This window comes from Hippocampus bargibanti, linkage group LG14, assembly GCF_051943395.1.
Source record: "Hippocampus bargibanti isolate YZ-2025 linkage group LG14, ASM5194339v1, whole genome shotgun sequence".
NCBI lineage: Eukaryota > Metazoa > Chordata > Actinopteri > Syngnathiformes > Syngnathidae > Hippocampus > Hippocampus bargibanti.
The window spans coordinates 18,611,247-18,634,176 of NC_142747.1; the positions used below are offsets into that span (position 1 = coordinate 18,611,247).

The 22,930-nt window shown below is 40.9% G+C and overlaps 1 protein-coding gene and 1 long non-coding RNA gene across 3 annotated transcripts in view; one reads left to right on the top strand and one right to left on the bottom strand.

The window, feature by feature from the left end:
* Positions 1 to 1,554: 1,554 nt before the first annotated feature.
* LOC148888670 (uncharacterized) lies at positions 1,555 to 21,415 on the bottom strand. Its single transcript, XR_016117127.1, has 4 exons — positions 19,394 to 21,415; positions 13,875 to 14,093; positions 10,973 to 11,023; positions 1,555 to 1,928 (listed from the first exon to the last, which is right to left on the bottom strand). It is a non-coding gene; the product is annotated as an uncharacterized LOC148888670 (long non-coding RNA).
* hic1 (hypermethylated in cancer 1) overlaps positions 6,793 to 22,930 on the top strand; it is a 54,589-nt gene continuing 38,451 nt past the window's right edge. The window contains exons 1-2 of one of the 2 annotated variants that reach the window (XR_016117105.1): positions 6,793 to 7,178; positions 15,335 to 17,638. Coding sequence is in view for 1 of the 2 variants with exons in the window: in XM_089013219.1 (XP_088869345.1) it covers positions 7,127 to 7,178; positions 15,335 to 17,538 (2,256 nt within the window). In the remaining variant the exon portion in view is untranslated. Of the gene's footprint in view, positions 7,179 to 15,334; positions 19,053 to 22,930 lie in introns of those variants that run through there. The other variant, XM_089013219.1, reaches the window with a different exon arrangement.

Sequence of the window (22,930 nt, forward strand, 5' to 3'; positions counted from 1 at the left end):
GAAGAATTTACTGTATTTTACACAAATCGAGAGCTAGAACAGTCGCACATGGACTTGCACCCAAATTGTCCATTCCGTAATCCTGTTTGGCAGCGCATAAATTCTATTTGCATTTTAAACCTGTAACTATGGAAATGTTTTACATTTTAAACTACATTCAGTGGCGGGACGTGGATTTTACCGCTAGGCCTTCAGTAGTGCTATGTCTGAATCAATCGTCTGCTTCTTCTCGAACGTATGAGATCACGTGCGCTGCAAGACTTGAAAATGCTGCGAACGGCTTCGAAAACGCTGCGAACGGCAGAAAAGGTCGTAGTTCGGTCACTTTCCAAATCGGGACGAATGATATTGTTACAAAACTGTGAAAAATGACAGCGGCTTAAAAAAAAAAAAAAAAAAAACGGGAGATTTGGCTCTCTCGTCGTGGGCCGTGAGATTTGTGGTCAAAATCGGGAGTCTCTTGACCAAATCATGACACTTAACTTGTATGCGATGATTGACAGGCTTTGATGGAATACGTAGCTTGCTATCAATAATTAGCTATCCAGCTATCTATCTAGCTGCTGCTCTACCCCCAAACTCTCGTGTTTCTATTTATAACTGTATTTTATTTATTGTATTCTATTTGTGATTGTATTTTATTTATTATAGTACCTATGTTTGTCTGTGACTGTAGAGTGTCCTTGAGAGCTTTGAAAGCTGATTAAAATGAAATGTATTATTATTGTTATTATTATTATTATTATTAGTAGTAGTAGTAGTAGTAGTAGTATTATAAAAACAATGAAAGGAAGCTAAAAGACAATTTGGGATTATTCAATAAAAAATCATGGACTTAGACTGATCGATGGCAACGTAACCAAAAGGAGACACCAACTTTGACGAATTTTACGGACGATCATGTGACTCACATGCCGACGGTTTCCGCCTTTGAGGTGTTTTAAAGGACAACCGGCACCATTTTTTTTGTTTCCTAACTGACATCAGAAAAACGTTTTATAGCATCTAAAATACCCAAAACACGCAGGCTGATATTTTTAGTCAAATGCAAAACAGCAATAAAAATGACTTAAAGTGTCCAAAATCTGTCACCAAAATGAGCTCGGAACTGGGGAGATTCAGGAAGTCCCGCCCCCTTGTTCGTGACGTCACTATTGGTCACACACTGCCTTGCTCCAGAATCAAAACAATGGCCTCAGAGAGTTCAGATTGGGAGAAGATGCTTTCTTGTTACTCATCCAGTTATGAATATGATTCAAATAGTTCCGAAGAGGAAAGCATAAATGTTTGCAATCGATTAAAGGAGTCCTCCCGTATCAATTTGAGCTGTCTGGACTCCAATGTAGCGCCCAGAAAATGCACAAGATGGCGCCTAAGCTCCGTTGGAAATGGGCTGATTTGTCTCCTGGGAATTTGTGTCAACTGGTATCAAATAGTAGTTTTGGTGCAACACACAACGATTCACCATGGCGTTATTTATGTGTTTTCCTTCTAATTTCGGAACAAAAAATTTTCAGAACAAAGAGAGTACCCAAAATGCATTGTGTGTCGCTTTCTCGGTCAGTGACGATACCTACCGTGACGTCACGGTAGGTATCGTCAACTCAAAAACAAGACTTCCTGAATATTCAGCGCAAGTCTTAAAACGTAAAACATCGCTATATGTGGTGGAATCTTTGTAAAATACGCTCAGTCGAAGTCATTTGAAGTCATTTTACAAATTACGGACACAATTTGGCGTCGGTTGTCCTTTAAGTTTACACGTGAAGCATCCTGCGTCGTGTCAAGCCCCCTACCGTGCGTCTGCGTCGCATGACGATAAAGGCCAGTGGGGGGTTCTGCGGCGTTTCTGCTCCCAGACGTCTACGTGAAAAAGCTCCTTTTCCACTTGATCTTCTCGTAGAGCCGAACCTGCGCACGGCGAGGGCCTGAAACAGGAATGTTGTGTAATTTAGTGTTGATCCACACAGACCCTGTCTAATCTCCATTTTTTTTTTTTGGTTGCTCTTCTGCATGGAAAGCTGCCCTGTATGGGACGCTCATCATCCCTGGCGCTTGCAGTGGTAACCCAATTATTGCTTACAACCAGTAATTTAGTGGTTTAAAAAAAAATAAAAAATCCTTCTCCTCCAGTTCATAAAAAGTTCAACTGTTTGGGGTTTATTAGTGCCAGAATATGGATGACTAAAATTCTGTTTTGACAAGTATAAAGTCCAGCACAGGCCTCAGGAGGCTGATTGATATGTTAGATAAAGTCTGCAAAGACAACAGCTGCACTCAAAAGGCACACAAACAATTAGACGCAGTTTTTCATATACTTTTTTTCCCCCTATCACAGAGTTGGGGGAGGGGGGAAAGCTTGATTGTGGAATTAATTTCTTTTCATTCCTTGGCCTCAATAATCAAATGAGTACATAAACACTTGATAAGCCTTGATTTTGCAAAGGAACGTGTTTTTTTTTTTTTGGGGGGGGGGAATATGCAGTGATACCTTGGCTTACGAACTCAATTGGTTCCCAGACAGAGCGTGTAAGGCGAAAAGTGTGTATCCCAAAAATTAATTCCCCATAGAAAACCATTAAAATGAGAATAATCTGTTCCCAGGTTCCCATAAAACATAATTTTCTACTTTCTAATTTTTCTAAGCCAAAGAGGACCAAAACAGAGCGTGTAAGGCGAAAAGTGTGTATCCCAAAAATTAATTCCCCATAGAAAACCATTAAAATGAGAATAATCCGTTCCCAGGTTCCCATAAAACATAATTTTCTACTTTCTAATTTTTCTAAGCCAAAGAGGATCAAAACAGAGCGTGTAAGGCGAAAAGTGTGTATCCCAAAAATTAATTCCCCATAGAAAACCATTAAAATGAGAATAATCCGTTCCCAGGTTCCCATAAAACATAATTTTCTACTTTCTAATTTTTCTAAGCCAAAGAGGACCAAAACAGAGCGTGTAAGGCGAAAAGTGTGTATCCCAAAAATTAATTCCCCATAGAAAACCATTAAAATGAGAATAATCCGTTCCCAGGTTCCCATAAAACATAATTTTCTACTTTCTAATTTTTCTAAGCCAAAGAGGATCAAAACAGAGCGTGTAAGGCGAAAAGTGTGTATCCCAAAAATTAATTCCCCATAGAAAACCATTAAAATGAGAATAATCCGTTCCCAGGTTCCCATAAAACATAATTTTCTACTTTCTAATTTTTCTAAGCCAAAGAGGACCAAAACAGAGCGTGTAAGGCGAAAAGTGTGTATCCCAAAAATTAATTCCCCATAGAAAACCATTAAAATGAGAATAATCTGTTCCCAGGTTCCCATAAAACATAATTTTCTACTTTCTAATTTTTCTAAGCCAAAGAGGACCAAAACAGAGCGTGTAAGGCGAAAAGTGCGTATCGCAAAAACGTTGCCACTGCAAATAGAAAAGACAGTCAGGATCCACGCAAGACAATCTATGTGACAGCTTTTGTCATGCTGGCTGTGGAAACTATTTTGGACCTTGGATGAAAAAAATAAAAAATGAAAAAAAAAATCACATCCTCCATGGCGCGTATGCGTTCTCCAGGCCACTCCATGTCTGTCTGCCAGGTTATCAGCAGTTCATCAGGGGAACATGGAAGCCCAAGACAATGCGCTCGTCCCTTACTCGGCCCGGGCGACTCGGGGGTGCTGCGGATCACTTCCGCGCAGCAGCGCGCCAGCACCTTGAAACCGGGATCAACCGCCCAGAGGAAACCACTGGGGGCCCTTTTGTGACATTATCGCATGCTGTTGCCATCAAAACAAAACAAAGGCGCACTAATGAACGAGCCGTTCCGTGGTTGAAAAATGAGACATTTAATCAGCTCTAGTCCTTCCCCATCAAGCCGAGCGCTTGACACTGAGCAGATTGAAATCTCAGGCAGAGTCTATGTTTATAAGAGGTCGTGACCTCTGCTAAGTGTGTAGTGTAAAAAGCAAGAGAAAGTGATGTTAGGGTATTAGGCTTCCATTTCATCACACGTGTTGAAATTGTCAACTTGAATCCCAAGTACAGGAAAGATTTGAGAAAATATAAGCTAAATAATTATTCAAAAGTAATGTAGTTTGGTGTGTATATTGTGATAGACATTTATTTAAAGGACAACATGTTGTGTCTATATATTTTTTAATCACTTCAAATGACTTCTACTGAGCGTATTTTACAAAGATTCCACTGCATATAGCTAGATTTTACCTTTTAAGACTCGCGCTGAATATTCAGAAAGTCTTTTTTTCGAGTTGATGACAATCCCCACGTGACGTCACGGAGGAAACGCCCCTGACCGAGAAAAAGCGACACACAATGCATTTTGCGGTACTTTGTTTGGTCTGAAAACTTGGTGTTGATGGCAAAATTAGAAGGAAAACAGATAAATAACGCGATGGTGAATCGTGTGTTGGACCAAGACTACTATTTGATACTAGTTGACACAAATTCCCAGGAGACAAATCAGCCCATTTCCAACGGAGCTTAGGAGCCATCTGGTGCATTTTCTGGGACACTACATTTCAGTCCAGATGCCATTGATGGCTCGAATTGAGATGGGAGGACTCCTTTAATCGATTGCAAACATTTATGCTTTCCTCTTCAGAACTATTTGAATCATATTCATAACTGGATGAGTAACAAGAAAGCATCTTCTCCCAATCTGAACTATCTGAAGCCATTGTTTTGATTCTGGAGCAAGGCAAGACGTCTTGGCGTGACGTCACGAACAAGGGGGCGGGACCTTCTGAAACTGGCCATTTCCGGTTTTATTTTGAAGTCGTTTTTGGACACTTTAAATTGCGTATCCCCCAAACACGTAAATCAGATGACTCTATACAATAAAAAATACATTTATTAAAAGCAAATATCCTCCTAAAGTGGAGTGTATTTAGACGTTCTTTGATGATTTAGCATTGATCATTATCATCACTATTATTATTAGTATTATCACTGTTTTTATTTACTTTACCCCAAAACATCGTCAATGTCCACCCCACCACTTCAATGTTTGTTTATTGATTTAGTATAAAAAAAAACAATATAGGCTCTGTACATCAAACTGTATTATTATTATTATTATTATTATTATTATTATTATTATTATTATTATTATTGAGTAATGATGATCATTTTATGTTACTTCCAGGTTGAGTGAGAACGCTGGCGCGTGTGGCTGCCGCTGCTCACCCACAGAAGAAATGTGACTGTAAAGTGTCCTTGAGAGTTTTGAAAGGCGCTTGGAAATGAAATGTATTATTATTATTACATTTCTGCCCAGTTTAATATGCTGCGCCTGCTGTTACGCCTTTAGGCCACAGAGTGACGCTGTGGAGCGTAAAGTGTCAGGCGTCTGTTGGCCCGAGCGGACCTAGACAAAACAAGTCGATCACAAGTGTCAGTAACTTGTCATAATTAATTTTATGTTAGACGACTGTTTATAAACAAAACGGTAAAACATTCTAATCCAATATGATTTTCTCCACGATTTTTTCCCAATAACTCATTGGGCGAAAAAACATGACTGAAAACAGCGTCTGTTTACAGTATTCGCCACTCCTCACCATTTTCTTTCAAAATTAAAATAACATATACTGCCAATTGTTATTGTTTGTTGTTTTCATACGATTTTTTGAGTGAAAGCATTAAAAATATGTTTTCACTATTTTTTGACGTCAGTTACACTTGTCAGCGAATGTTTTTTTTTTAATCAGGGGTGCACGTAAACTTTTCGTACTGATTTTTTGGGCTGATTCTCTATCGGCGAATCTGGTTTGTGTCACAATAATAATTATAAACATATTTCTCATCCTTTCCTCACGAAAGTCGCGAGGTGAGAATGTATCCCAAATGTTTTCGGACAGTTGACCGTCCAAAAAAAGCTAATGCTGCGAGCGTGGGGGGCACACCAATGCCTCCATAATAACCATAAAACAATTACTAAAGTAATTGGTCAAATTATATCACGATTTGTAAAGGTTAGGCTCTGCAACAGGTGGATTTTCCCCCTGAAACGTTATAGCTATGCTCTTGTTATTACGATGCTATAGTTCTTACAATGCAGAGCAAAATCGATATGTGCTATGGGACTGTGGAGAAATATCGAACTCTTTAGGACAACAATCAGGAATGAAAACGAATCTAAAAACCCCTAATGTGTAAAGTAAAGACATAATTACACACAGGGACACATCAAGCTTTCTCTGATTAAAAATTGCTGTTAACGTACCCGTACGCCGAACATTAGTTTAAATGATTAAAAAGGCTAACAAGCGGAAATGCAGAGTTTACTGCGCATGCGCACATTATGCCTTTCAATCAATCCGACCGTACACAGCATTAATAAAAATATACCATTGAGGATTACTTTTGCTCGTTACTTTTGCTGGTCAACTACCAACAGTTGAGACAAACTGGATTTGAGCCAACATACATAGTCTTTGTAAGATCGGTTCACATTTTTAAAAAATGTAGTGCGCCGTACATTATTTGAAATTATAAAAAAACGCATAAAATACGGGAAAACGGATAAGCTGACAAGTATACCAGTATAGTCATTTTCCGAAAACTCATCATCAGCATTTGAATGCTCCTCCTTGTCTCACCGAGAAAGGAAAGGAGCGACACGAGCTGCCTGTGCCTTTAAGACGATGCGCGTGCGCAAGTTCAAGTTAGGGTCAACCGAAGTTCCTGCCCTCCGCGTTACCTTCTTGCTTTTTTTATTATAGACTGACATCACACTAGAAGCGAACTCACAGAGGCACCATTATCATCACCGTCGTCGTTCCGAGTGTGCGTTATTGCCGCTCCAAAATAGCAGAGGAAATTAGTAGAAGAGGGCGAAGAAGAGAAAAAAAACGGGAGGAAACTGATGCTTTTTTTGGGTATGGATAGGAGGGGATGAGAAAAAGAGAGGAGGGGCAGAAAAGAAAAAAGGGGAGCGAGAGACAGAAAGAGAAAGAGAGAGAGAAAAGTGGGTGGGAAGAACGACGTGAGCCAGCCGACGAGAGCCTTCGTATCAATTAATAATGATAAAAAAGAGCTGGTGAAAAGGACGCTGGCATGGTTGAGTGGAGGCTGGCACTCGGGACGTCAGATATGACTGCAGCAGCCTGCTGACATGATCATAGAGGCAGACTCGGATGGGATGGCAGCAGACATCGGGCATGCAGGTAAGACAGGACACTTGCAATTCACAAGCTTTTTTTTGAAATGTTCTATCACGCAACAAAAGTATTTGTTTTCTCGTGAATTTCTATACGATTTCCTCCTCCACCTGTTTCAACCTGTCTCCATGCAGATAAACGGAACCCCCCTCCTCCTCCTCCGCCACCCTATTTTTATAGATTTGCGACCCCTTAGAGTGAAAATAAAAGAGAAAAAGAAAACATCGTCATTAAAGTCAAGGCACTCTTATGTAACGGTTAGCACGTCTTTGCCTTTAAAAGTATGCTTGCCGTAAGCTTTGTTGTTTTTTTTTAGTTCTGGAAAAAAAATGCAAGGAAATAAAAGTGCGCCAACCAACGCTGCTGTTTTCACATTTTCAGAAATTTGCGATTGTATGTGTAGCGAGGCAATTTTTTTGACCATTTGGGGTTTTAAGGTATGTATAAAACGATTTCCATCAAACAACATGATAACATAAAAGTTCACAATGCTAGCCGCTTAAAACTGTCTCCACAATTGTCGTTTTTTTTACAGTTATTTAAAAAGCATGTTCAACTTCAAATCAAATGTGCCTGTTTTAAACAGTGTTCAGTCTTTGAAGTATGATAAGAATTATCTAAAAAGGATTTCAGTCACAAAGGGTTAAACAATCGTTTACCCCATTTTTATTCATCTTTTGGCTTTGGAGTAATTATCTAAAGTGATCTTTGTCTATTAAGAAACCTTTTATTTATGTATAAAGCAGACATTTTGAAGAACAAAACTGCTCCTGACCCGTACAGTAAGTTGAAAGACAGTTTGTGTTTTTAAAGTAAATGACATCCCCAATTGCATGCAGGATGCGTAAAAATGTATATAAATTGGTCACTCATTCTGTATCACAAAATTGCTGTCTCAAAAAATGTTGACAATTATTTAAAGTGATCTTTATCGATGCTGTATTTCACATACATCATACATAAAGATCATATAATCGATTTAATATAGATTCATATAGTTATAGTTAATATAAGATGTATAGATAATACAGATTAATGGAATATAGTGTTCTAGATTTAAAGTTGTAGTTGAAGAAAATGATGACAATCACACGTCTGTGTACAAGTACTGAAAAATGACCTTTTTTTGATTAGTTGGACTTAATGTGTTCAAATTATCAAAAAAAAAGTGTTATCATGTGTCGCTAAATAAATGTCGTGAAATAAAATAAAAATGTGTCCCACATCACATATAAGCGCATTAAAGGTGATCCTACGTATACTGAAATAGAGAAAAAAAAAACATTTTCGTATCACTCATAGTGTAAAAATGACCATGTGCAAATGATTTGTTTTTTATCTGTAACATTAAAATAAAGTAATAATGTCCTCACATGCCAATCCGAGTGCAAAAATGACGTGTTCCCATATGTCTTTTTTTTTAACCAACAAAACATTCAAATCGATTAGTATGTAACCCTTAAGAAAAAACAATAAAATATCTACACACTTTTTAGTTATGAAGAAATATAGTTTTTCCATCTTTTCATGCTTATATATCAAAGTAGAACACAAATCCATAAAAATAACCATGTTCAACATTTGGCCTTTATTTATGTACGTATTTTGCTGTTTTATAGCATACATACGCCACTACGTTTGACATTTTGTCGTTTTTTTTTTCTTTTGCTTTTCTATTAAGGTTTCAAACTAAAATGCCAGCGTGTGTGTGTGTGTTTATATGTGTGTTGTGAATAGTTCGCCGCACTCTGATTTCCCTGTCATAATTTCCGTCTTAATTTCTTGCTTGTCCGCTGACAGCCGGAGGATTTGATTTGTCAGCGTCCCCCTTGCGCACTGTTGACATGTCTCATTAGTACACGAGTACAGTACGGAGTTGCCGTTATTCTTTTTTGGGGAGTGAAAAAGACATTTTGAGAAATTAGGCCTCGTGCTGTGATGAAAATATGTGTTAAAACTGCATTTTGTTTAGTGTGTGGGGGCAATGTGATCAATCTGATGCTATTGTGACTTATATCTTAACTAATCAGATTCCGGTTATGATTTTGTCAGCGTTTTCTACTACGGTGATGTGAGGATTTTTATTTATTAATTTTTTTTCTCAACGCAAACAGACAGGAAGTTGACTTTGATGCGCTTTGGTGATATGACTGAGGCATGACCTTTTCACCTTTCGGTAATCTTTGAAACGAGCAGGCGGGGGAGTGAGGGGAGGTTGCCTTGTAGCGCTGTGATGTTACACATTTAAAGTACAGTTAGCTTTTGTCAAAAGAAGCGCAGAGGTATCTTTTAAAGACATTATGCTGTTTAAAAAAAAGGTGTTTGTTTATGACTAAAAATAGTCATTTTAGTTGGAACAACTTGAAATGATTGAAAAATATGTCAAAAGTAGAAGTTAGCAAAACAGCTTGTTTGCGCTAAAAACCATTAGCTAGGTTTTTTTTAAACCTCAAGTTTGAAGTTGAGCCACAATAAAAGGGGAAATTAGATCTGAAAATTCTTCTTTAGTTGGAAAATTAATTTTAAACATGCCCCAAATTAGTTTGTTGAGTTTATCTACTTATTTATGTATTTATTTTTCACTACATTGGACTTTAGATGAAGCTAACATGCTGTAGTTGTTGCTCCATAAGAACATTTACAGCGTTAAATGTACACTTCCTGCATTTCATTTTGTAACTGTCGAAAGAAGCACAGCAGTGTCAATTACAGCAACTGTAAATTATTGAAAATATGTCAAAAGTAGAAGTTAGCAAAATAGATTGTTAGCGCTAAAACAGTTAGCTAGGTTTGTTTTAACCTCAGGATTAAAGTTGAGCCACAATAAAAGGAGAAATTAGATCTGAAAATTCTTCTTTAGTTGTTGAAAATGCGGGAAAGCTAATTTTAAACATGCCCCAATTTAGTTTTGTTGCCTTATTGAGTTCACCTAATTTTAATTTATTTATTTCACTACATTGGACTTAAGGTGAAGCTAACATGCTTCTTCATTAATCGATGAAAATGCGGGAAAGCTAATTTTGCTTTTGTCAAAGGAAGCCCAGCGCTATCTTTTAAAGACATTATGCCATTAAAAGGAGAAGTTAGCAGAGCAGCTTGTTTGCGCTAAAACAATTAGCTAGGTTGTTTTTTCATCTGAACATTCTTCTTTAGTCGTTGAAAATGCGGGAAAGCTCATTTTAAACATGCCCCAATTTAGTTACTACATGTTTTAAAGACATGCTGTTTAAAAAAGGTGTTTGTCTGCGACTAAACACAATAATTTAAGTTGGAACAACTTTTAAACTGTAAATTCTTAAAAAATGTGTCAAAAGTAGAAGTTAGCAAAACAGTTTGTTTACGCTAAAACAATTAGCTAGGTTTTTTTTAACCTCAGGTTTGAAGTTGAGTCGCAATAAAAGGAGAAAATAGATCTGAAAATTCTTCTTTAGTTGTCGAAAATGCGGGACAGCTAATTTTAAACATACCCCAATTTAGTTTATTGAGTTCACCTATTTTTTTTTTTATTTATTTCACTACATTGGACTTAAGGTGAAGCTAACGTGCCTCCATAGGAACATTTACAGCGTTAAATGTACACTTCATGCATTTAATGTTGTAATTTTGCATGCTTTTAAACAAATTATTCATGTAATGGTTACATTCAGGGTGCTTTAAAATTAAAAAGGATTTATATATATATATATATATATATATATATATATATATTTTTTTTTTTGTGCTCAGGCAGTAAAGGCTTCGGCCGCCGTGTGTCGTCACTTGACTGTGAGAGTTCACCAAAGGGGTAAATGTGAACTTACTTGGTTTTTGATGCGATGGCGGCTGAAAATTGATGTTAAAATATGAAGGCCCTGTAATGGAAAGCAGAAGTGGAAACGCTCAAAATGACAGCTTGGGAAAAAGATGGAGCGTGATGTCAAATTAGTTCCTTTCACACATTTTTGTTTTCAACCCCAGCTGGAATGAATCCTTGTCCTCTTTTATGATATTTTAACGTTTGATTCATGTTGTACAGTGATACCTTGGCTTAGGAACTGAATTGGTTCCCAGAGTGTGTAAGGTGAAAAGTGTGTATCCCAAAAAATAATTTCACATAGGAAACCATTAAAATGAGAATAATCCGTTCCCAGGTCCCCATAAAACATAATTTTCTACTTTCTAATTTTCTCAGCCTTAAAATACACAAAATATACCTTATTTTGTGTGTAATAATTGTGCTATGTATTAGAATGAAATATATAAACTGTACTGTATAATAAAGTCATTTTATTTACCTTTGTGATGGTCGTTGATGGCTTGATGGAATGGAGTGGCCGGTTTCATCAGCATTAAACACTTGATGAGGAACGTAACCTTCTTCTTTTACCATCTTGAGGAATTGGATTGGATTTGCCTTTATTAGTCTCGCAGTGGAGAAATTGGAGAATGATCCCTTGTAGGTGCTTTCTCTGCGATAATTTTAACTAGTTCCTCATCATTTGTGTTCTGTTTTGGTTGCATCAAGTGAACAGATGGCTTGTGCGGGTTGTTTGTGGAGCCTGGTTGATGGGATATTTTATCCTTGCAGTCTACACTCTGCCTTTGAACTATCAAAAGTTGAAACTTTCTCACTGTCATCTGCGATGGGTTAAAAATGATCGTTCGTCCCTGGTTCATGGCTCTTCAGGGTGTTAGAAGTGGGATGCTAAAATCAGCAGGAACCAAAGTGTTGAACAGAATAAGTTATTTTAATCTTGTAGACAGCAGGGACATTGTGAGGTCGGTTGAGGAGGGACAGAGAGAGAGAGAGATAGACGTGTTGGGAGAGCCTTTATAAAAGACGGACAGGATGTGACGTATAGGGTGTGACGTGTCAGGAAGTCCAAGAAAAAAACAAAACGATGTTTAAAGATAGTTGTATTAAGTTCATCCCGTCTACTTGATATCTAATTTAAAACAGATTCTTATCTTACAGACAGGGTATTGTCGGTGTTCAAAGTGATGTTTTGATGTTTAAACCACCTCCCCTGACTCCTGCATTCTTGACCAATCACGTGGCTTTAACCGAAGACTGGGGGCAAGGAATAGAGGACCAAAACAGTCGGCCGCCATTTTGTTCTTAGAAGAACGGGCTCGTTCGCGAAAGACACATCACTCATTAAGGCAGCTCCATGTATGAAAAAAGTTCGTATGCCAAGGTAAAATGTTCATAAATTTAACATTCGTAAACCAAAAAGTTCGTCAGCCAAGGGGTTCGTAAACCGATGTATCACTTTACAATGAAACCCATTTCTAAATTGTAAACGTCTCCGTTATTTTTTGACATCCCTTCGCTTTTCATATGTATTGTGTCGTAGCCACGTCATTACTTTGAATTGAAGCTGATTTTTTTTTCCTCCCCTCCCCCTTCACAAAAATATTTTCTTAGCCTTTTATGTTTATTGTGACTGCAAATTACTTTTTATTTGCGCTCCTCCCCACCTATTGTGATGCTAAACAATCAACATAATCAGAACCATACCGCATAACCAAAGCTTTGTGTAACTTTTTAGTGCCTCACACTTCATTTTCTCTGTCCCACCACAAGGGAAGAATGTGACGCGATATTTATTTATCGACTCGCTCGTGCTCCCATCAGCAGCCAGAGAAAAAGCCCCACAAGGATCACTTTGTATTGTAAACTGTCCTCAGATGCCTCGACTGGAACCGAGATGTCATGTTTCATGCGTGATGTACTTTACTTTCGGCCCAATGGAGGAGAGGAGTGGTGATCTTTGAGTGTGCCGGAATGTTTGCCTGTGTGTGCATTGGATCCCCGGGGGACTTAAAACAGCGTGACGCATTGCGCCATCTAACATAAATTGACAGTAAATTTTAAGTTTCTTCGATGGTATAGTGGAAAAAAACCACAATTGCTCTTGTGGTGGGTGACCTATGTATGTAGATAACGTCTATGACTTATAACTTTATGAGAAAATGCAAACAGTGAAAGAACATAAGTCGCAATTGATGTATAAAAAAGGGAAGTTTTGTCAGAAAATGTCTTGCCAATAAAGTTGGATGCACACTTATTAGTCTAAATAAGCGTTCATGTTAATCATGTGTTTGTTAGATATTTATTGAGCCAGCCATTTTTATCAGTCACGGGGTGGCCATTTTGGATTGGATTAGATTTTATTAGTCTCGCAGTGGAGAAATTTACTTTCGGGTTGAGCGAACGCCGGCGCGTGTGATTGCCGCTGCTCACCCACAGAAAAAAAACCGATCGTGTGACTGTAAAGTGTCCTTGAGAGTTTTGAAAGGCGCTTAGTAATCAAATGTATTATTATTACTACTGTATCTATTAGCTAGCTGGCTAGCTTTCTATCTATTTGAGTTACTTCCGGCTTGAGTGAACGCCGGTGCGTGTGGCTGCCGCTGCTCATCCACAGAAAGGTGTGGGGTCTTTACAGCTCTCACATTACGGACGCTGTAGAGGAAGCGAACGCATTAGGGACCTGTTTTTTTTTTTTCTCCCTCATGATGAGAAACGCAGCGGCGGTGCTCACCTAGCTAGCTTTCAGTGACCCCCGGTATGCGTTTCTCAAACTGTCGCGCCGCAGCCTGCTTGTTTTGCTTCACAATTGACACGACCGCTGACATATGTCGAACAATTCCGCCAGTGAATTTAGCGCAACCGCAGATTAATTACTTTTATACGTGAAATGTAGCTTTGTGACTCACTTTGTCTCTTGTGTTGTGACATGTGGCCGGTCCGTCGCCGAGTTAAAAATGTGGAGATTTCTGCCCATGCTGTTGAGATGTGAGCGAGAGGGGCCTCCAGGCTCCAAGTGTCTCTGTTCTTGTGTTTGATTTTGGCAGAAGATTGTTGGTTAGCACTTGTTCTTCACAGTTGAGCGGGTCTCTTGGAATCACATTCCAGAAACATACATGGCTGGTTAACTGAATACACACACACACACACACAAAAATGTTAATTGTTGTGAAAGTAAATCTGAATACTTGTTTGACCACATGTGCCTTGCGATGAACTGGTACCTGGTCTTTGGTCTTTTGACTTCATGTACCGTATTTTCCGATATATGAAGAACGTTGTATTTTTTTATGTATGTATGTTGTATTTCCTATAAGGCACACCTTCAATGAATGAAAAGGTTTTCTAAATAGAAAGCTATAAAAGTTTTCCAAAATCTATTTTCTATCTATTTACTATCTATTAGCTAAATAGCTTGCTAGCTAGCTAGATATATTTTGGCTATCTATCTATCTATCTATCTATCTATCTATCTATCTATCTATCTATCTATCTATCTATCTATCTATCTATCTATCAGCTACATAGCTAGATACCTATCTAGTTAGCTATGTAGCTAGATATCTATTAGCTATCTATTATCTAGCTAGCTTGCTATCTATTTGAATTACTTGCGGGGGAACGTTGGCGCGTGTGGCTGTCGCTGCTCACCCACAGAAAAACCTATCCTGTGACTGTAAAGTGACCTTGAGATTTCCAGTCTATAAGGTGCATCAAAGTATAAGGCGCACCCCCAATGAATGGTGTATTTTCTAACTTTTTCCTTATACAAGGCGCACCGGACAATATGGCGCACCTTCAATGAAAGAAAAGGTTTTCTAAATAGAATATAGAGATATAAAAGTTTTCCAAAATCTATTTGCTATCTATTTTCTCTTGATTTGCTATCTATTTGTGATATAGCTAGCTAGCTATCTAGTTAGCTATATAGCTAGATAGCTAGATAGCTATCTATTAGCTATAAAGGTAGATAGCTATCTAGTTAACTATCTAGCTAGATGTCTATTAGCTATCTATTATCTAGCTAGCTAGCTTTCTATCTAGTTGAGTTACTTCCGGGTTGAGTGAACGCTGGCGTGTGTGGCTGTCGCTGCTCACCCACAGAAAAACTTATCCTGTGACTGTAAAGTGACCGCGAGAGTGTTGAAATGTGCTTATAAATGAAATGTATTATTAAATATGAGGCACACCACATTATAAGGCGCTACATTAAGGGCTACGCACTATTTTTACAGGGGGAAATAGTCGTGGCTGCTGACAGTAGTTGAGAGACTTGTGGTTCAATGTTACTTCACATATAAGGCGCACCTGCGTAGAAGGTCTATTTTTCAAATCCCCAACATGACATCTCGCACCTCTCCGTCTGTAGGTGGCGGACTGAAGACGATGCTGGATGCCATGGAAGTACCAAGTCACGCTCGGGAGCTCCTCCTGCAGCTCAACAGCCAGCGCACCAAAGGATTCCTCTGCGATGTCATCATCGTGGTGCAAAATGCCCTCTTCCGGGCGCACAAGAACATTCTGGCGGCCAGCAGCCTCTACTTGAAGTCTTTGGTGGTTCACGACAATCTTATCAACCTTGACCACGAGATGGTGAGTCCCGGAGTCTTCCGGGTCATTCTGGACTACATCTACACGGGACGCCTCACCGAGGGCGACCCCGCTTCTCCCACCGAGCCCAACCTGGGCGCCGTTTTGGCCGCGGCAAGCTACCTGCAGCTGCTTGACTTGGTAGCTCTGTGCAAAAAGAAACTGAAAAGAAATGGCAAATACCCACCTCGCACCGCTCCCGCCTTCCTGCCGTACGCAAAGATGGGCGCCATGGGGTTAGGTGGCGGGGGGCGCTACAGGGTTTCCGCTCCTGTAATCCAGTCGTGTCCTCCCGGTGGGGGGATTCTGAACAGCCACGCTCCCCGGCCCCCGCCGTTGGAGGATCTGGTTCCCCACCGGCTCGCCATCCATACCGGCGAGCTGTACGCCCCCACCTCCACCCAAGGCCCCCAGCAGGCCTTTCCGTCCATTCAGTCGGTGCTGCCGGCTCAACTCGGCCTACGTTCGGAGCGGAACCGCTCCCCGAACTATGGCTTGGACCTCTCCAAGAAGAGTCCTAACTCTCAATCTCAGCACACCCCCTCGCAGTCCCATGTGGTCAGCACCCACAACGACGAGGACAGAGACGGGACCCCCAGCGGCCACGCCAGTCCCACGCGGGGGGCCAACGGAAGGGCCTTCCCCTCGGACAAAATGGAGACGGCGGATCAGACCAGTACTCTCACTCCGCCGCCGTTTCCGCACCTGCAACCACTCGGTCCCCACCCGCCCCACCTCCATCGATCACAGCAGGGCGCCGAGCGCTTCCCGTGCCCGCCGAGCCCGGACACCCTCACGGAAGTCGGGGAGGCCGGACGAGAAGTCGGCAACATCTACCGATGGGTAAAACACGAGCCGCTGCCGTACGCGGCCGAGGCCGAGGACGAGGAAGACGACGAGGACGAAGAGGAAGGAGGCGAAAATGGCGAACGACGGCACAACCATCACAAGGAGGAAAGCGAAGGACCGGACGACAAAAGCGGCTCGGGCACCGAGGAGACGGCCAGTAGCGAGGGTCGCCCGTCGCCACCCGGACCCATGGGGAGGTTCCACGTCCCGTACGAGCCGGAGAGTTACGGGGACAACCTGTACGTGTGCATCCCTTGCGACAAGGGCTTCCCGACCTCAGAGCAGCTTAACGCTCACGTGGAGACTCACACGGAGGAGGAGCTTTACGGCAACTCTGGCAGCGAGCCGGGAAATGGCAATGGCGGCAAGAACATCAGCAGTAGCACCAACGGCTACGACGGCCTGGCCGCCGCCGCCGTCCTGGGAGGCATCTCCCATCTGGAGACAAAGTCCAACCAGAGTTTGGCTCCGGGGCCCTTGGGGGAAATGATCCGCCCGTACCGCTGCTCCTCCTGCGATAAGTCCTACAAGGACCCGGCGACTCTGCGGCAGCACGAAAAGACCCATTGGCTCACCCGGCCTTACCCGTGCAGCATCTGCGGCAAGAAGTTCACGCAACGCGGCACCATGACGCGCCACATGCGCAGCCACCTTGGCCTCAAACCCTTCGCCTGCGACTCTTGCGGCATGCGCTTCACTCGCCAGTACCGCCTCACCGAGCACATGCGCATCCATTCCGGGGAAAAGCCGTACGAGTGCCAAGTGTGCGGAGGAAAGTTCGCCCAGCAGCGCAACCTGATCAGCCACATGAAGATGCACAGCGGCGGCGGCGGCGTGGCCGGCGAAGGCAAGCTGAAGCTGGATTTTGCCGAGGGTATCTACCCTCTTAGCAAGTATGCCGCGGAACATCTGGGCCTCAAGCAGGAAAAGGCCAACGAGCTCCTACTCCAGGCGCAGCAGCAACTAGTGGCCGACGCCAAGGTCATGGAAAGTCTCTACCCGCTCTCCAAACTGGCGTCGGAGCACCTGGGGGCTCTGGGTCACGACAAGATGGACATCCTGTGCCAAGCCATGCCCCAACCGCAACAGGTCCTCTCCGAGGCCCGCGCTATTGATCGCTACTCACCCAGCTAAGACCAGCCAGATGTCTTCAAAAGCCGCACGCAGTATTCCGACGCCGTTCACCTCAAGTTAAATAAACCCCACCCCGTCCGCACCTCAGACTATGGCGACTGTAAGTGCCTTTTCTAATCTTTGAAGCCCTCTACCGGAAGTGCTATCTATCCTGTGACCAAAGGGACACTTGCTTCAAAGCAGTATTTATGTGTGTTTGTATGCAAAAAAAAAACAAAAAAACACCAAAAACAATTCAAGCTATTGAGCCAAAGCATTAAAAAAAAAATCTGAAAAATTATTTATTTTTTTTCTATTATGATGATATCCAAAGAAGCTTTAAACCTTAAAGGACAACCGACACAATCTGGACAAGTTGCGTCCATAATTTGTAAAATCACTTCAAATGACTGCTACTCGCGCTGAATATTTAGGAAGTCTTGTTTTCGAGTTGATGACGATGCCCTACGTGACGTCACATTTGGAACGCCCCTGACGGAGAAAGCGACACACAATGCATTTTGGGTACTTTTTTTCGTCTGAAAACTTCGTGTTGATCTGTGTTGGTGGCGAAATTAGAAGAAAAAACACAAATAACGCAATGGTGAATCGTTGTGTGTTGCACCAAGACTACTATTTGATACTAGTTGACACAAATTCCCAGCAGACAAATCAGCCCATTTCCAATGAAGCTTGGGCGCCATCTTGTGCATTTTCTCGGCGCTACATTGGAGTCCAGACGGCTCGAAATGATACGGAAGGACTCCTTTAATCGATTCCAAACATTTATACTTTCCTCTTCAGAACTATTTGAATCATATTCATAACTGGATGAGTAACGAGAAAGCATTTTCTCCCAATCTCAACTCTCTGAAGCCATTGTTTTGATTCTGGAGCAAGGCAGTGTGTGACCAATAGTGACGTCACGAACAAGGGGGCGGGACTTTCGGAATATCTTCAGTTCGGAGCTCATTTTGTGGCAGTTTTGGGACACTTTAAGACATTTTAATTGGTGTTTTGCATTTGACTAAAGATATCAGCCTGCGTGTTTTGGGTATTTTAGATGCTATAAAACGTTTTTCTGATGTCAGTTAGTAAACAAAAAAAAAATGGTGTCGGTTGTCCTTTAAACCCGTGTTATGAGAAGCAAATGGACACAATTCAGGGGTTTGTTATCCAAATCGTCCGGGATTTAAAACATTGGGAGTTTTTCTTTTCTTGAATTTCCTACTCTGGAGTCACTGATGGCATAGTGGTACACTCAAATTTCGGATGTTTCAGTTTAGTGAATGTGGTTCGGAGTTAGGGTTAGGGGCGGAGCTAGGTGGTGCCCAATGGTTACTATCTGGCTACCCTTACATCAATTTGTGATTTTTTTTTCTGCCATTTTCACACAGGTGCACTTTTCTTCTATTCTTTTAAGCTATCACATGACATTTATATTAATTTGATGAAAGGATTTTTATGCAGACATCCTGACTGTCAACAACACTCAAAATCATGACTCTTCCAATATACCCAAAAATGTCATTGCTTATCAGATGATCCACCATCAGGATTCATGACATAAAAAAAATGCGCATTTGTATTAAATTAAGCTGAAAATTAACGTCAAGAAGTGGGAAGACACATTTGCATACATGTTTTTTTTTTTTATTTGATTGAATGATCCATTGATGGCGGTGTACAAAATGGCCGCTTATAATGAAATCCTGACTGCGGATCATATGACAAACAATGACTTTTGAAGAATTTATGCACAAATGACAAGAATGTATGCATATCACGGTAGCCACAAGCCCCCCCCACCTAATTTTTTTTTGGGTGATGCCATTGATTAGTGACTGTGAATGATTGTCTGTTTTTTTATACATGCCTTTTAATCAATTGGCGACCGGTCCGAGGGTGAAGACTGCTATGCTCTCGCAACTCGCAATCCTGTAGAGGAGAAATGATGTCTTGAAAATGTATTTACGAATGGACGAGCTTTTAAACACTTCATTACACTCCAGCCATCTTGTCCCCACACGCATGTTTTTTTTAACCCCACATGAATCTATTTACACCAAGCGTGTTCATATGAACACAGATGAATTCATTAAAAAAAATAAACAGATGATTAAATTTGTTTAAATGGAGTATATAATTAATAAACAATAATATAATTATAAAAACATAAGCTCTATTATTTGCTATCTAGCTTCCCCGCTAGCTATCTAGCTTTCTATTTGCTATCTAGCTAGCTATTAGCTATCGATTAGCTATTTGAGTTATAGCTAGCTAGCTATCTAGCTAGCTCGCTAGCTATCTATTAGCTAACAAGCTAGCTTTCTATCTATTTGAGTTACTTTCGGGTTGAGTGAACGCTGGCGCGTGTGGCTGCCGCTGCTCACCCACAGGAAAACTGAAACCTGTGACTGTAAAGTGACCTTGAGAGTTTTGAAAGGCGCTTATAAATTATATTCTTTTCCTTTCAGCTTTTCCCTTATATTATACAGGTAACATCCGACTTACGACCGAATTCCGTTCCGACTAAAAGGTCATAACTCAAAATGGTCTTAAGTCGAAATCCATTCAAAATGTTGAATAGAGACTCGGAGGCTAAATGACTGGCAAACTCCCACTCTTAAAATGTTAAAAATAGGGTCAGGAGGTCGTGGTCGTAAGTACATGTGGTCGTAAGTTGATTCGGTCGTAAGTCGGCTGTTACCTGTAATTAACAGCAATTGATGTAAGAAAAACAACAATGCATTTGAAAATGAATTTCTCTGTTCATATGAACACGCTCGGCGTAAACAGGTTGAAAAAAAAAAACAAAACAGTCGTATCCCTCGGAATCCCTCGGACTAATCACTCCATTCAAACCGATTAATCACACAGCGCCAATCAGGGCTTTGATTACCCCACGCTGTCACATCCACGAAGCCCAGCTTACCGTTGACATAGCAAAGTGAGTGTTAAACACACACGCCGCCGCGCCTTATCACCCCGCCCCTCCCCATTCTCATTTCACACACACTTAGCGAAGCTGCTAATCTGTCAGCAACGCAAACACGAGTCCCCCCCCCCCACACCACCACACCACCCCCACCCTGGTTGTACGCCGGCCCAGCTGCTGGGCGCCAGTAATCCCTGTGAAATCTCGCTTTCTCCAGGACAATTTGCGCACACCACATCCCCATTTCATGCCTGCCATCCCCTCAGCACGACTTAGTAACATTTCAAGCCTCGAATTACTACCCTGCTGCTCCTCCATTTTGTCCCCATCCTGATACCAAAGCCACAAAAAAAAAGAAAAAAAAAGTTTTTTTTTGGTTTTGCATCGGGGATGAGTGACAGTGTGGGAAAAAGAAACAAAACAAAAGAGCACTTGAAGCTTGCGGGTTTTGAAGGCACTTATTCTTATTTTATTCAAAATGCTTTTTATCTCAAAGAACATCCTGCAGACTTTTTTTTTTTTTTTTTTTTGCTTTCACCAGTCCTTAATTCAGATCGTCTAACCACTATCGTGCCAACGTCAACCTCAGAGGGTGAATGTGAAGACTTTTTTAAGCCATAATAAACACACTGTGATGGACAGAATGACTTTTATATGTATGAAAAAAAGCAACCCACCCTTACCCCCCCCCCCCTCCAAAAAAAAGTGCCTTACATTTTGGGATATTTTTATCTGTATTTTGATGTAACTGTCTTTTTGCAGTGGGGAGAACATTTTGGAAACATGTTTGTTAAATGTTTCGGGGCTTTTTTTTAAAATAACAAATCCTCTGAGGTTTTGTATTCTGTTTTTATATTCCATCCGCATGCATGTGTTTCTCTATCCCTGCTTGAAAAGGGGCTTCATTTGTGTAATACAGTATATGTCCAATAGCAAATCTGTTGTTTCCTGTCACTTTTTTTTGTCCTACCAAACCGCATGACCACACACACACACACATTCCTGTTTCAAAGGTTTTGTGAGGTCCGGATAACTCCAGGTAAGGAGTGAGGACCATCGTTGCTGATAAGTTTAGAGAAGAACTAGTGTTAAATTTGAACACTAAATGTCACCTCGTTTCCCACTTCAACTTCTTTAAAAAGAAAGGAATAAAAAGGTGGACTTGAAACTGAAATAGCAGCAGGAGTGAGGACTCTGAATGGGTACATTCAAAGTCCTCACCCCTGTGGTGAATTTGGTTAATATATAACTTTACTTTTTGTGGTATGAACTTTTTTACACACCAAAAAATCATTTTAGGTGAATGTGTGAGGACCTCTCTGAAACTTGAACAGATGCATATATAGACCCTCTAGAAGCCTTTAGTTTAGAATGAAAAACTTGTGAGGACCGGCCAAAAGGTCAGGCTCACGAAAGGTCAAAAATTGGTACATTCAAAGTCCTCACCTCTGTGGTGAATTTCGTTAAAATATAATTTTACTTCTTGTGGTATGAACCTTTTCCCCTCATTAAACATACACACACATAAACAAACACACAGTGAGTAAAAAGTGTGTGTGTCCAAGTGAAATGAAAATACACACCAAAAAAATAATTTTGGGTGAATGTGTGAGGACCTCTCTGAAACTTTAACAGATGCATGTATAGAAGCCTTTAGAATGAAAAATTTGAGGACCGACCAAAAGGTCCTCACTTGTCAAAAATGTCCTCACTACGTATGGTATAAAATGTGCGAGGTCCTCACAAGACTAGTCATACAAACACACACACACGCAGTTATATTTTTAAACCTGTGGTTACCGTTTTATAGCGGAGTGATGACATTTGATATTGCTTTTATTTTTTTATTGTTATTATGATGATTACGATGCGGCGTATACTTTCCATTGTGTTGTCCTGAAAAAAAAATAAGGCGTCTACAGGTCTGCCCCACTCGCTGCCTGTCTTTACGGGCTTGTCTGTGAACATCAGAACCGCACTTAGGGGCAGAGCGCCATGCCATGTTAATGTTGTTTGGGTTCAGAGTGGAGCTTCCAGGGACTTTTCACAGGCCGTTTGATACAGTGTTCAAGAGCTTGAGGCTACACACATTTATATACACACACATACACGCACACACAGGAGGACACGTTTTTCTTTAAGGGTGGGGACGGGGTGGGGGTTATTTTCTGATGTGTATTCTGAGTAGATGGGAATTTTTGCAGCTCATTGACTTGTTCTAATGAAAACTTGCCCCTCACTCCCCTGTTAAAATAACACACACTGTTCTCTGTAGCACAAAATCTCTGCAGCAAAAAGAAGAGTCAGATAACTTTTTTTTTTTTTTTTTTTTTTTTTTTACTTACAATAAGCTCCAAAACACACATGCGCACACACACACACACACACACAAACGCACATGCTGACAGAAAAATAAACACAGCCATGTGCTGAAAAACGTCAATTATGAGGTTTTCCTGAGACTGCTATCGGTCT